This window comes from Typopeltis vanoorti, chromosome 9 (assembly GCF_054136105.1).
Source record: "Typopeltis vanoorti isolate ZY-2024b chromosome 9, IOZ_Tvanoo_1.0, whole genome shotgun sequence".
Taxonomy (NCBI): domain Eukaryota; kingdom Metazoa; phylum Arthropoda; class Arachnida; order Uropygi; family Thelyphonidae; genus Typopeltis; species Typopeltis vanoorti.
Window position 1 is genome coordinate 106,489,954 of NC_143557.1, and position 16,594 is coordinate 106,506,547.

General features: G+C 34.5%; 1 protein-coding gene across 1 annotated transcript in view; it reads left to right on the forward strand.

The window, feature by feature from the left end:
- LOC150103383 (pancreatic triacylglycerol lipase-like) overlaps window positions 1-15,622 on the forward strand; it is a 52,288-nt gene extending 36,666 nt beyond the window's left edge. Inside the window, exons 3-7 of the mRNA XM_090398459.1 lie at window positions 2,389-2,535; window positions 5,668-5,794; window positions 9,008-9,121; window positions 11,267-11,371; window positions 15,339-15,622. Of these exons, the coding sequence (XP_090254585.1) occupies window positions 2,389-2,535; window positions 5,668-5,794; window positions 9,008-9,121; window positions 11,267-11,371; window positions 15,339-15,622 (777 nt within the window). The remainder of the gene's footprint in view (window positions 1-2,388; window positions 2,536-5,667; window positions 5,795-9,007; window positions 9,122-11,266; window positions 11,372-15,338) is intronic.
- The last annotated feature ends 972 nt before the right edge of the window (window positions 15,623-16,594 follow it).

Genomic DNA, 16,594 nt, shown 5'->3' on the forward strand with positions numbered 1-16,594 from the left:
AGAATATTTCATTAGATTGTTATTTAAGATTCTGCTGTATATTTTGTAACATGAATTTAGTATACTGATACCTCTATAGTTTTTAGGGTAATCTCTATTACCTTTCTTAAAGATAGGAATCACAATTGCTTTTTTCCATTCTATTGGGGGGATACTAGTTGAGTAAATTATATTTAAAAATAATAAGAGTCTTCCTTTGAATCTTGTTCCTGCGTATTTATATAGTTCTGAACCTAGCTTATCTTCTCCAGGTGATTTTCCGATTCTTATTTCTTTCAGTCTGATTTCTAATTCTTCTTCAGTTATTTCCTTTTCATTTTCGTTATTTGTTTGCCAGTTGCCTTTTTTAAAATATTTGTCTGTCCACAGTTCTGTGTAGTAATTTAGAAATTCTTCTAATTTCAATTCAGTGTTTAATTTTATGTTTTCTTTGGTATCTGCATTTAGGTGTTTCAAAATCTTATATGCATTGGGTCTTATTTTATATAAATCATGTTCTAAATTAGAAACAAATTTATTCCATGATTCTCTATGTCTTTTTCTGACTTCTCTTTTAGCTATGGCTCTTATTCTTTTATATTCTGTTTCATCTTCTAATCTTTTACTGCTTAACCATTTGTGATAGGCTTCCTTTTTCTTTTTGATTATTTCTTTGATTGTATCATCCCAGATCTTCAGTTTTTTTCTTTTATTGAATTTTTTTGTCTTTCCTAAGCTTTCATTTGCTGCTGCATTTAGTATCGTTTTTATATTAAGCCATTCTATTTCTATTTCTTCATTTTGTTTTATTTTATCTAGATACTGGTTAATTCTTTGTTCATATAGCCATTGTACATTTGTGTCATTCAATAGTCTAGTTTTATAAACAAATGTTTCAATTTTTCTTTCTGTTCTTGTTACTTGTAGCCATTTAGGTGGTAATCTTAATTTTATTTTAACAAGAAAGTGGTCACTGCTTATTTCATATCCTCTGTGAACTCTAACATCTATTGAAAATTTTGATGTCTTTTCATTTAATATGAAGTAATCTAATATTGATTTCCATCCTCTTGCTGCCCAAGTATATTTATGTATGTCTTTATGTTTATAGAAGGAATTCATTATTTTTAGGTTATTATAAACTACAAAGTCAATCAATTTTTTACCATTTCTGTTTAGAGTGTGTTCTCCATGTATTCCTATATTATTATTAATTTTTGTGTTTCCAATTCTTGAATTTAAGTTTCCTGCTAAAATTATGTAATCATTTTTATTTATGTTATTATATATGTTTTGTAGCTGATTATAAAAATCAATATTATCCTGTTCTCTTCTTTCTTCTGGGCCATATAAACCAATTATTATTAAATAGCCTCTATCTATTTTTATTCTAGCTTCTATTATTCTTTCATTCCATAATTTATAATGTTTAACTGTTTTGAAAGGGAGTTATGAATCCAAATCATGACTCCTGCTTGTGCTCTTTGGTCTCTGTCGACTCCACTGTATATCACATTAAAATTTTCAGTTCTCATAGTTCCTTTTAATTTCTTTTTTGTTTTAGTGATTACTGCTATTTTAAAGTTTCTTTCATTTAATAACTGGTCTAATTCTATTTCTTTATATGCTATTCCTCTTACATTCCAGTTTGCTATGTGTATTATATTTTGTCGTTTCCATTTTCGTTTTCCCTTTTCCATTCCAGGGTCGTTTCCCATAGATTCAATCCGATTATCTTTTTCTGTCAGCTTACATGTATTGTTATGTTCTCCATGTCAGGGGACTAGCCTGACGATGGAATAGTTCAGTGGTAGGGCTGCTACCTTAAGGCTTCTGAACTCGCCTTCTTCCGAATTTAAACCCATAGGAGGAATAGGGTATATTGAAGGGGAAAGGGTAGATTATAGAAGAAATATAGTAAGGTTTATAGAGAGGACATAGTTGTAAGGCCAGAAATGAAAAGACCCCATGGCCCTCGAGTACTCTAATAGCACAAGGGTCATAAAGTAAGAAGAGTTGGCTGATAAGGCCTTATAGGAAAGATTAAAGTAAGTGGGTCTTCCTCAAAGTAGAAGAAGGAGAGGATAGATCCAGCTAGGGGTCCATGGGAGTGCCGCTTCCCTTACAATCAAGATGATTGCCCCTTATGGCCCTGTTGGTCCATGAGTCCTTATTCAGCATATTCGGACCACCCCACCATATATATATACACACACACACGCACGCACATGTACACACACACACACACACACATGGTGGGCTCCCCTATCCGCCACCCAGGGGATGCGCTCTCTAGGGGTTACAGGGTCCCCTGAGAGCAATATTTATATATATATATATATATATTAATGTTATCGAAGCTTGTAGTGAACTGTATAACTGGTAACTGAAATAAAGTTTCTTTTACAGCTACTCAAGGATGCCTTGCTTGATTTGGAGGACTGCAAAGTTATCTTTGTCGTTTATAGCGCAGCACAAGCGAAAGTTTACAATCAAGCAGTTATTGGTATTAGAAAACACGGCAAAGAAGTTGGCGATTTTATTAAAAGAGCCGAAGTAAGTAGGATTAGGGTAACTGTGTAATAATAATAATTCACAGTTGAACATATTTTTGACCATCGATCTACTATTAAAGTTTAGTATAATATTAACGGTTATAAATTTTTACGGGCTCTTTATTGAAAGATGATATGAAAATTAATAGAAATAACTTACATTCAGTTAATCCCTATAAGTGGATTAACTGAATATAGGTTTATACTATAAACTTACATTCAGTAAGTTTATACTATAAACTTTATGCACACAAAGTGGAGAGCCTCCCTTCACCACGGGACATCATTTTCCTCCCGGTGTTCTTATACTTTGGAAGCGAAAGAAGCGGGTGCGATAAAATGTATAACGGGTGCAATAAAATGTATAACGGCGCCATTGGCTAATGCTAAATAAGCTGCGTTCAACATTTTACATTTGTAAACGGAAATGGAAAGTCAGCCAGGACTGACCTCAACTGCTTTTACTCCAATGCGACGTCGTTCAAAGCCACACACTTGATAGGCAATTCTTCGTTGGTTGTCGATACTTTACTTAAGACGCAATAATATCATTATCTTCAATATCCTCTTTCAGTTAGTATTTCTGAATTATTCTGATATTAATGTAGAGGATAGAGCTCCCTTTCACTCCTTTCCACAAGGCAATAGAATACCAAATTTGTCAAATGTTTATTCCTAAATGAGTCATTCGGTTTAATCATAGTGTTTGATACGTTCTTCCTTTCATTTCTGTGCAGTTAATATTCGCTTTAATTAGCAATCCCATACAGATCTTAAAAACATTGATTTGAATAACTTCTAAGTGTGTTTTTAAGGATTTTCGTATCCTCTTATAAAACATTGGTAACTTTTTCTATTTTTGTGTTTTAGAACAAGTTCTGGTAGAATGATATTCAATAAAGAAAGACCGAGACTCACTGCGATGAGTTAAATTTCATGTAAGGATTTTTATAAGGTATTTTGTATGAAACTCTTTGCAACTCGCAATATGATGAGAGCATAAATCGCTACGAGCAAATCTTAAATGCGAGTTTGTCAATAGTAGAGTGGATGTTTTTAATTAGTGGATGGGGGGTATTTCTCTGTGCGGCGCAACTTTCATAGAGAATATCTTAATATAGTTTCAGGAAACCACCTATAAGAAGATAAGATTTTTTTTAGTTGTTGATTTCTTTTATTGATTTAGAAGTTGTTATTGCAACTTTAAGGCTTGCGTTTTGGTGTAGTTCAGCAATCTCTTTTATTAAAGGGCTTATCGTCTGTTGGAAGTTTTTCCATTTGCTTATACTATAAATTAAAGATGCCAAGAAATTATATACTTGGTTTAATCTTTTATACAAGTGTAAGGAAACAAAGTATGTGCCTGAAGTATTTTCAGGAAGGACAACTCCGTATATAGAAGCTAATGGCTTCTCATCTCTTGCCTTAGTATCCCATAATGTAAAGCACATATGCTTATGGGTATTATTATGATATGCATTATGGGAAGGGTCACTGTCCAGATATGTTTTGACTTTTACTGAGGTCTCATCAGTGGAAGCCTGATCCAGAGGTCACACCAAGGTCGACGTAAAGCAGAAGTCGTAAAGGATTAAACCAAGAATATAATTTCTTAGCATACGAGTATTTAATTTATTGATAATCAAGTGTAAAAACTTCCAACAACTATGTCTAATCCAGAATATTTTAATAATAAGGTGTGACACCTTTTGGCGACACGTATATGGAAATTTGATTTAAGCATTACTTCAACCTTGGTATCACCTCTGTGTCTGGCTCCCACTGATGAGACCTTAATAAAGGTTTCATTATGCAAGTTGCATTATTGGATCCTAAGAACTGTGATGTGAAGTCATCAGCCTCTATATACAAGTTGCTCTGTCCTGAAAATACTTCAGGCACAAGCTTCGTTTGTTTACTCTTGGATAAAGGATTAAACCAAGTATATAATTTTTTGGCAACTTTAATTTATTTTGCTCACCATCTGTGAACCCTTTTACATTGTTTTACGTGGTAATTAGGAATTCGTCTACTTCATTACGATTAAACTTCGTAAAGACGTCATGTCTCATCATTTTTTGTGCTGAGTATATTCTTGATCTCATTTATCTTATAAGACTGCTACTGTTGCAATTTGCTTTCTGTTTATACCCCACCCCCACCCCTGATGTGGAAGAGGCATCGCTTTGTATTTACATCGTCAGGTACGTTCCGAAGACTATGACTAGAGAAAAGTATTGAAAGATCTCAGTTAGTTTTTTAACTTTATTACTTTATTTTCCTAATAGGTCCTTCTAGATGGAAATTAACGAACACCATGACTGTACGTGATGGAAGAGTGACGAAAAATCCTGGTAGGGTTATCTATAGTCTCTTTGTTCTAGTATCACACTGTTTATAAAAACTAGCTGCTTCTGAACTTCAGCCAGTTGTAAATTAGTACTTGGCTGATATTTATGATTTTACTTCCATGACCTGAGCTAGATGAGATGAACCCTTTTAACCCTATCTAGCTTTTGGTCACTATGTGGGCAGTTAAATCTCCACTGGTAGCCAGTGAGAGATAGCCTGCCCATGTCTATCACTAATTATAGGCGGCAATCGATGAAGAAACCGGCAAACAAGTGCTGCCATCTCTTGGTACCTGAGCCTAACAGGCTATGTTACTGTCTCAAATAATCTGGGTTCCACTGTCGATATTCTTGAGTTTATGGGAAGAAAAACCGCTTGCCCCTTCCAGAGATCGACTAACTCAAGAACCGGTAGAAGATAGGCTTAGGAAAAGTTCCTCCAGTCGGAAACTAGACTTGAACTTAAGTCTACTTTCGGGAGACTTAGCGGAGAGAGTTTTAGCTACGTTGATGTGTAAAATGCCACTGAAACTTCACTTAAATTTTCAGAGCGTCACCCGTTATTATTTTAGAAACTACTTTATATTATATGCATATCTGCATATAAACAAAAATATTTAAATTGTGCTCATCTACTTTACATAAATTATATCTAATTTTATGTAGACCTCTTTAAAATATAGCAATATACAATATATAAATAGAATATATGTACAATACAAATTCATATAAAATTTCTTTGCTGTCAATAATTAAAACAAATTATATTCACTATTTACAAGGTCTTGGGTGCTATTATTGTCGAAAATCTTTGTATCGTTGGGCACAGTCTAGGAGCTCATCTTGCAGGACTATCTTCAAAAGGGTATAATTCATCTGGAGGAACAACTCCGATACCACGCATTGCAGGTGAGTGATATATTTTTTCTTTTCTCACCTGTAGAACATCCTTACTTACAGAGGCTATTCAAGCGGGTATCGGGCCTGGTAGTCGCCAGAGGGTGCGATCTCCGAAACTTTCAAAATTGGGAAGCTATTACTACAACTTTGTCCGACGGAAGAAATTATATCTGCAAATTATTGCAATGTATTGTAATAAAAGTTTTAAATCATATATTATGTGTGTTTAATGTTTGATATAAGGAAGTCCTAGTTCTCCAGAGAGCAGTGAGTGACTGGAAAATTTTTCCAGTCACTCACTGCTCTCTGGGAGAACAAACCTAGCTCTTACGCTTTTCTTGACTGAGAACAACCTTAACTTCCATGGATGCCTCCAAGTTCTCCCCCCCCCTCTCCTTCCATATAACGAAAAATTTCATGATTTGAAATCCTATAACACCTATTCAAAGGTTTATAGATCTCTATCATATCACCTCTATTTCTCCCGTTAACCATAGTCTGCAATCCACACACTCGCAATCTGTCCTCATAATCTAAATCCCATAATCCGGATATGATCTTTGTAAGTCTTCTTTGCACCCTTTCCACAGCTTCTTTATCCCCTTGGAACCCGGGAAACCAAATCTGCGCACAGTAATTCAGGCGTGGTCTTATCAAAGCCTTATAAAGAGACAAAATTACTTCCTTATTCTTACATGTCAAAGTTCGCTTCGACATAGCAATTATCCTCTGAGTTGTATTTGAAACTTTTTCTATGTGACCTTTGAACTTTAAATTCTTATCCACCAATATAGACACACAATACAATACAAAACAAAACACAAAATATAGAAACACAATAGTAAGATAAAGGCTTAAATTTATTATTATTCTTATTATACAGCCGGCTATCATACTCATTTCATTCAATTCATTCACACTGCTTGCACTCAAAACATTTAAAGGATCCATTCCAATCACGCAATACTCCATGAAAGAAAAATCTAGCCCTCACCCCCTTCTTTGTGGCATTCATTCTCAAGGGTGCCTTCTTGTCCTTTCCCTACCCTCTACAAATCCAATCCTGTATGACACTTTCAGGAGGCATAGGGTATATTGTAAGTCTCAATCACATCGCTCCTGTTTCTCCTATTTGCTAGTGTCTGCCGTCTACAAATTGTCAATCTGTCCTCATAATCAGTTTTGACAGATTCCATTGCTCTCTCTCTTTCTCTACAGTATATCATAATCACAACGGAAACCAGGAGACCAGACCTGCGCACAATAGTTCAAGTGCGGTCTTATCAAGGCCTTGTGAAGAGGCGAAATCACATCCAGTATTACAATTGTCTCTTGAGTTGTATTTACCACATGTCCCCTGAACTTCATCCTGCACTAACATTCCAAGATCCCCAGCCTGATCAATTTCTTCTAGCGTAATCCTACCAATATAATATGAGGCTGGATATCTAATCATGCCCAAGTGTGTAAGAGCACAGCAGCTGATACCTTTACTATTCGTAAAGCTACAAATGAAATGTTTAGCATTACTGATTAAATTCTATTATCACAAATAATACTGACACATAATACCGAAATAATAATTCTTATTAATAACATGATTTAATCAATTTTAAACTATTTATTGCAGCGTTCCAGGTAGGTTAATAGCAGATCTCCTTGTGCATAAAACTTAGGCCTTTTCTCTTGTAATCTTGAACATCCTCCTCCTCTTATATATATTAGGCCTAGTGGCCTGTTACGCTTGTATTAGGCATGGCCTATTACAATTCTATGCTTCCCGTCGTGTCCTATGTCTGTAGATGCGTGTGTTCACGTGGCCAGTTTGCCTGTTCAGAGGGACGAAAAACCCTAGTTTCTGAGTGAAAAAAAGAACCCTACCACCGTCTGAGACTAGCTTACTCATCTTTAGTCGAAAGAGACCACATAAAGTTTCCTCACGTGATTGGAAGAGAATCAAACCCACGTCTTTCCGACCAAAGGGCTTCGTCTATACAGAGTGAGGTAAGGAGGCTCCTTCTTAAACCTACATGAATATAATATCCAAATTTCCAAGACTGTAAAATTTGTTTTAGTCAGAGGTGTAGCTAGGGGAGCGTGGAGGGGGGCGATCCGTCAAGGGAGGCACTTTGAATCTTTTTGAACTTTTGCAGTTTAATTCTAAAATACAGGCTCGAGATAGTTCCAAACATTTTAATACAACTCCGAATTTTCCTAACAATTGCTGTAAATGTTACTAGTTGTGAGATGAGTTTTTCTAAATAAAATTGATTACGAAATGTCGGTGAAGATTTTGCTAACAGAAAAGAAAAATAGTGTTTTGATTTATTTCCCTATATGTCGTTTTGACTTTTTGTGGTATTTTTGATGCGTAATGAGAGGGGAGCAAACTCAGGGACCGCCACTGGTGCCAATAGCTCTAGCTACACCACTGATTTTAGTTATAATATATTTGCACTAAAAGAAATGATAGAACAAAGATGGAAATCAAACTTCCTTACTTATTTGCAATTTAAAGTTTATAGAAAGCTTTTCAGCTAGCTAATAGTCAAAATTTACTAAATATAATTAAGCACTGATATAATAGTTTAACAATAAACGGACATATTGATCAATGTATTATTACAGAAATGGAAACAAATTAATGAGTACAATAGGTTATTTAGGTTATATGTTTGTAGTCTTTCCTCACCTTATTATTATTATTATATATACAGAGTGGTTCAAAATTCCACGCACAGACTTTGAGGAGATGTAGAGAACATCAAAATCAACGATATTCACATAGCAAAGCATGACCGGAAACGACACCGGAAGGTACTAACAGTGACACAAAGATACAGTAATAACACAAGGCAGCAAATAGTGTAGTGTAAAAAACTTTATTAGTCGTAACTGAACAGTTTAATAGCAGTTGGATAAATAACATGGTAAACGAGGTGCATGTCTGCCGTCTCACCATTCGTAAAACGACGCATATTCTTCGTACGATCGAAAGCTTGAATGAGGAAGCCCCAATTACTCACCTGGAACGCTGGCGAACAGCGCCACCTATCACTTTCTGGTCATGCTTTCCTATGTGAATATGGTTGATTTTGATGTTCTCTACCTCCCCTCAAAGTTTGTACGTGGAAATTTAAGCCACCCTGTATAACATATATATATACTGTATATATATATATATATACTCAAAATCGGTCACAATGTTTGCTGTATTTTTAGGCCTTGATCCTGCTGGACCGTGTTTTTGTGATGTATCAATTGAATTGCGTCTGGATCATACGGATGCAAAATTCGTAGACGTTATTCACACTAACGGAAACAAATTTTTCTGTGGTGAGCAAACATTATTGTTCATTTTAAGTATTTTAAATATATAAATAAACACATTAGTTAATTAGTTTATTAAGATAATTTTCGTAGTTTTAATTCACATCTTTCGAATAACTCCACAATACACATATTCTCATATACAATACGTTCTTTCCCTCCCAAATACCCTAACGTCTCCTGTATAAAGCTAATTCATCTTGTGCTAAAACATTCTCTCTCTCTCTCTCTCTCTCTCTCTCACCTTAACCTTAAGATTATAATCGCTAACCATGTACACAACACTATCTGCTGAACCTCAGCCTATCTTACTCCTCAGGCCAATGATGAGATACGTTGAACTCACAAATTATTTTTTATTACAATACTATCCGAATTCTTAAGAATGGACAGGAAAGAGCATTTGTCTTTTACTAACCTGTCCATTTACGACTCTGTACATATGGATGATTCTGTATATCTGTTGAGAAGTACCATTATAAGGAAACATATGATAGCACAGTGTGAGATTTTTCTGGCTTTTATACTTTTTCCCATTTAACCCAAAAATTTACAGAAGGGTCTGCAGCCCTGATCAACTGGTGCTGTTATCTTTTTCAGTAGCAAATAAGAATAATGTCCTGGGAGTATTAATGACAAACATATGACTTTCTCAAAAGCCTTTAAATAGTATTGAAAGATGATAAAGTTCTTAGGAGATGTACTATGGAAAGAGCATGCTAGGATCCATGTTGGTAATACAGTTCAATAGGAAGCCAGCTAGTAGGGAAGAATGGATTGTTGATGATTTGTTTCATTGATTTCTAGAGAAATGAAATGAAACATTGGTAGAATGGTTTGATCGTTGACTTTTATCTCCCATTTTAGAGATGATTGGATATTATTTGCTACCATGATGTTTCCCAATATGAGACTAGCATACTAAATCGGGGATATACGTTGAATGTTAATGCAGGTAGATAAATCTTGAACACAATTCAAGTGATTAACTATCTTGACCAGGAGACTTATTGTTATCCACAAAAAATGAAGATATTTGTGTGCATGACAATATGTAAATGAAGAATGTTGAAGTTTTATCTTAGATTGCACTGGAATGGTTCTTTGATAACCAAAGATTGGTAGATTAGTCTGGTAAGTATATTAAGTGTAGATAACGTCCCTCGTTCCATAAGAATTATTTCAATTATTCCTTCAGAACTGAGTTTGAACCAGGTGAGAGGAAATAGTAATCAGTGGAAAATAGACGGAGAAATCATCCAGGTCATTCATCTACTTATGTCAAGAGATCTTATACAAGACTGAGATTCGTTGGAAGGATTGATCTTTAGATGAAGAAATGTAGATACGGTTCTCGTCTGAGTTATCAATCGGATGATTCAATCTCATCATTTTGCTAACTATTCGTCCTTTTCGTTGTGCAAATCTTTCTCTAAAGTGTGGATAGTTAGAAGAATGATGAATATATCTGGATGAATTCTAGTCGATTCGTGAAGAATCTGTGTTACATTATTACCGACTACATAAATTATCTTCCCTTTCACCCGGATCTGTAAAGTTAGAACAGAAAGTGAGATTAAGTTATGATCATTGAAGACAATTTCATCCTTTGTTTAATCAGACTGTAGCTCTTCATAGATAAATAATAAGAGCGGGCAGAGTGTGTTTCGGTATGAGGTGAGGGAGGAAATGAGAACATGTGGGACAGAAAATTTTCGGACAGAGCTGACCATAGAGAGAATTCAAGGTTTGCACTTTAATTATCCTAAACACATTTTGCTTGCCTTCTAACATAAGAGGGATGATGTGAATATGCCTTTAGGATAATTAAAGTGGACAGATATTGTTGTTAATGCCTCTTAACGTTTACAGAGAAACAGATGAGGTTTTGCTGGATGCTAGCTGTGACACACACGGTGTGAATATTTCTGCTAATACTAAATTGTTTAAATAGACGTGGAAGTACAGCTTTTGTTGTTATAAATAATGTTGTATATTTTTATTGTTTCTGTGCTCCGTGATGATCATTTTGTAATATTTTTGTTCAATTTGTATATTTTTGTGATTAATTTGTTATTATTATTTTACTTAAATTCACAAAGCTTAAGTTTTAATCATCATCACATAATTATTCTTTCTTTTCATTTAAAGGGTTTGGCATATTTGATGCGATAGCTGTTCTCGGAATACATAAACCCATTGGACACTGCAATTTCTATGTAAATGGCGGCTTTAAACAACCAAACTGTACAGATCGTAAGTTATGAGAAAGAATATTACGTTAAATAGTTTATTTATGTTCATCATCATTTCTTTATTGAATAGGGAAATATATACAGAAATGTTTGCATAATAAATCATTGAGATAAAGCCTATTAAAGGAAATTGTGCCAATCTGCTCTGTTTTGTAACAAATATTAAATGTCAGATGATTCATAAGTCTTATCTTTAAAAACATTTCGCTTATGTATTACCAAAACTAATTTCTTAGTCTTCCTCTGTGTCCATTGGTCTGTAAAGAGGAATAGCATTGAACTTAGGCGAAGGCGGAGGCCTGAGTTGGTGTTCCAACCATACCAGTTAACTTCTTTACAAATATATCCTACTATTGTTCGAAGTAATGTTGTCTCAAAGTTATTCCAAATATTAACTACTCATTGAGTAATGATGTTTCATATCTGGGCACCATGTATAAATATCGCTTGACTGGTGGTTTGCATAGACGAATTTTGATATTTGTGGTGATTGGATTTCCAGATATTAGTTAGACCTTTATGGAACCCAACAGCTTTGTTTTCTTTTCACTATGTCAGTTAAAGTATCGTTGTAGGAACCAACGCACTGGACATCATGTACTTCTTCAATAATGTGGTAAATTAGCCTAATATATTCTTCTGATCTATTCTATTATTTAAGACTTAATTTTATTGATGTCTACTGTCAATCCAATCAACGCGGCATTTCACATGGGTTATTTAAGAGATTTTGAGCAATCTGAATGTTAGCGTCAATCAGTACAGCATCATCTGCGAAACAGAAACAACTTGTATGGGCTCGTCCTGTCAAATATTCCATAGTTGTTTCCTTTGAGTTTGAATACATAATCAAAGATGATGATGAAAAGATATGGACTAAGAGTTTCCCCTGAAGAAATCCAGTGGAAAAAGGAAAGCTCTCAGTCCCATTAGCCGTTACCCTTGCATGATAGTTCTGGTACAGTTCTGTTATTGCTTTGAATATTTTAAGGGTATTTCAAAATAGCTAAGAATTTTTGAACTTCCTTGGTCTATTGATTATATTGACATATATATATTGACATATATATATTGACATATATATATTGACAAGTATGTAAATATATATATATATGACAAGTATATGACAAGTATGTAAATATATATATATATGACAAGTATATGACAAGTATGTAAATATATATATATATATATATATGACAAGTATGTAAATATATATATATATATGACAAGTATGTAAATATATGAAAATTCTTCAAGTTGTATTTCAGATGTAGAAGATCCCAGAAATCATTCGAATTAAGTTTGGTGATACGTTAATGTAAACTCTGGCATGGGTAAGGCTATGACCGTAGAAATGTTTTTGTAAGAATCTATTCAGTAGGATTCATCGTCTTCCAAATTTCCAATAAAATTTTCTTTTATTTTTTTAAATCAATGCTTTGGTTTCTGGACAATCGGTTTTGCACACGTTTATTTCCACACGTCTTTAACATTCTATTAAAACATGGTATTTCTTTTTTTTTTTTTAAATCAGCTAACGTCTTTTTATTCCCGTATTAGTACTGCTAAATTAGTGCATCACTAATTTAGCGGTACACAGTAAAGAGAGACCGCTCAAATGTGCCGCCATCTCGTGGTCCCTAACCGTAACACAATATATTTAATGTCTGAAATAAAGTGGGTTCTACGGTCGATTTTCTTGAGTTTACGGGACGAAAAACCCGAGTTTCCGGGAGGAAAAGCCCGCTTGCTCGTGCCAGAGATCGACTAACTCGGGAACCGGTCGAAAAAAGGCTTAGAAAGATTTCCTCTAGTCGCTGACTAGACTTGAAACCAAGTTTTCCTTCGTGCGGCCAAGCGCCGTGGTATGCAAACGCCACATCCACTGAGCTGCACAAGCCATGGTATTTCTTGATCTTCATAATTTTAGCTTGGCATTTTCGGTGCAGTGTGTCTGTTGAAGATTTCTTTATCTTTGATATAATTTAAAGTTAACACATTGTTCTATACAACTGTAACCGTGTGCTTCTACAGTTAAAAACAGAATGACACAAGTTTAGTGGAAAAAATAAATTGCTACTCCACGCTTTATTACATCAGCTCTTACTACCGAAATGGCTGTATCGTATAATTGAAGAATGCTTAACATATATACGTGATGTCTCGTATATCATAATATGAGCCACAAATATCTCTACCGTGAGTAGCTAATTTTGTAGGTAGATGCTGAAAGCAACTAGCATGTTTTAATCCACGAAAAAGTCCAAGTGGTACAGTGAAACTAATCCTCAAAACTGTGAAAGCATTCCATAGTCGAATTCACTTGGACCTAATTGGATCCTTGTCGAGATCAACTTATTCAAGGTCATCTCACAGATGCTTAACTTCGCTGAACTACAGTGATTTCCTTCAGCTGAAATATAATCATCCTCGTGTTCCTAAGAGAATGCTATATCCTATCAGTGGTCCTAATGAAAGATTGTGGGCGCGTAAGTGCCTGTTATGAGCATGTAACCTCTCTGCCTGGCTGCAGAGAACCAAAAACCGGTTAATCCTGTACAAAAGATTGTTATGTTTACAATAAAAAAAAAATACAGACGCAGGACAAACCTCCCGGTGTGTCCTGCATTTGTAGATGCGTGTGTTCACTGTGCTGGTTTGGCAGCTTGCGAGATGAAAATCCCCAGATGAAATGGGGAGAAAAACTCTGCCGTCACGCTCAAGGCCGGCTAACTTGGCTATGTCTGAGAAAGATCCTCACGTCAGCGAGAATTGAACCCAGGATACTCCTTTCCCAGACATACGGCTACGAAGCGCACAGCCACTAGGCTAACCTATGCGTACGAGAAAATAACATAACAGATGAATTAATAACGAGGATGAAAGGGAAGCATATGGTTGGAAACAATATTCAATCAGACTGTAAAATTCATATCAATTTATTGTTAGTGACTATATGTATGTCTTAGAATGTTGCCCCCCCACGCAACATTCAACCCCACCACTAATAGTCTGTTCATGAAGGATGACTTCCCAATAGCCACTAAAGCCATATCATAGAACTAAGATACAAAGAATACAAAAGTCTTTTATTTTATATTTTATAATAAAATTAGTTTAATCCTTTTTCCAAGTGTGAGCAAACAAAGTTTGCGCCTGAAAGTATCTTCAGGACTGGGCTAAGGTGGTACAACACCAGGGCAACTCGTTGCAAAGGTGGAGAAAGATACTAACCCTCCTATCTCAGTATCTCCCATAATGCAAAACACATCTCTTTGCGGATATGTCTAATGTTATGCATTAAGGGAAGGGCCACTACCCAGACTAGTTTCGACCTTTATTGAGATTTCTTCTGTGGGAGCCAGGCCCAAGTGGAGATACCAGGTAGAAGAATTAACAGGTCATCTCCACCTATAGGAGTTGCCAAATGGTGTGGCATCCTTTTTTAATAAATTACTCTGGATTTAGAGAAAGGTGTTGAAAGTTTATTTTTCACTTGGTTAGAGTATAATAAAATGAAAGAGTATAATTTTTATTATAATCTAACCAAGTGAAAAATAAACTTTCAACATCTTTTATTTTTTTTTTTATCATCAAAGTATTTTTACATTACACATTGGTGGATACATATCAAAACGCTGGCTCACAACGCTTACAGAAAGGAATTAAAATGTGGATTATATTCGGATGAATATAAGAAGTTAAAATTTTTTCAACTTTTCGGCTTAACCTCTATGAAATTCATATATATTATTCTAGATTTAATTGATTTATATATATTATTCTATGATTAATTGATTTATATATATTAAGTTCAATTTTCAATTTAGATATAATTTAATGCTAATATTCAATTTTTGCCAACTGGAATATATCCATGTTTCGTGATTGTAGAACATTTCTTAAAATTATTTTATTTTATGATGACAAAAATATATTTACATTTTTCTATTTTCTTTCTTCAGCAATACTGGGAACGTTTTGCTTTTATAAGTTATGTGGATGCAGTCATAAACGTTCAACACTATTATTTTTGTACTCCATTCTGAATAAAGATTGCAACTTCACTGCAGCAAAATGTCAGGATCAGGAAAGCTTTAACAGTGGATCATGTAATTGTAACAATAGTCCATCTGCAATTATGGGATTTTACTCAGAAGAAAGCTGTAGGCGGTTGGGACCAGGTATTCATCAACTGTATCTCAATACGACAGGCACACCCAACTTTTGTATTCCAAATGGATGTTAAATGGTTTATCTGATATCTGTTGATTAATAAAGCAGTTTATATTAGAATGAAAATACAGTACTTGTTACGCTTGCTATAAATTGCAGGTCTATGATGTTTTTGTAAAAAAAATTAACTTTTTACTGAAATAAAACATTCATGTGTGCATAGTCTGCTGATTTCGTGGATGTCTGTCGTAACAAGAACGTAAAAAATATAACTTTCAGAAAAAACATAATCTCATTATTCGATGGTACGTCTTGTTTGGTATTTTCCTATTCGTTGTGATTGCTATTCACACATCGTTTAAATGTGGATGAAAATAAAAAATGCATTTTATTGTGTAGTCCAGTGTATAATTGAAATTAACGAATTTTCGAGAACGTTTGTCCTTCAGGATTTAAGGAAGTAAATGTTACTTATTTTATTCATACATATAATTCAGCTTTTACCATTAAACGTTATGCTAGGATGGGAATTACCATGCATAAATAACCTAAAATGTTAGTTTGATATGTCCGCCTTCCACTATAATTCCATTTCCATGTAGTTAAAAAGAAAAAAAAAGAAAAAACTATAGCGCACTCTCTTTTGTATGTGTCACTGGAGTACTATTAAAAAATCATAGTTTTTTATAGTACTGATAGCTTTTTATAGTACTCAGCAAACACCTTCCAGTACAAAATAGACTGTTCAATATACAAGTTTTGCAGAAAATTCATTATCTGTAAGATAATCAATTTTCTGGAAAACCATGTTCTCCACCAACACTGTGGGCAAAATGTCCATTATTGTGAGTATCGAACAGATGATATCGTTATCCAATACCTACTCTCTATCCTCAAAGGAGCACAGTCTTAGATGCCATGATGAATACATGTGAACCTTTAAAATAAAAATAACGTTTCTCATTACATATGAGAAATATGCACACACAGTGTATTGAGTGATGTTTATACGTGTGTATTATCTCTCTCTCTATTCAGATCAATC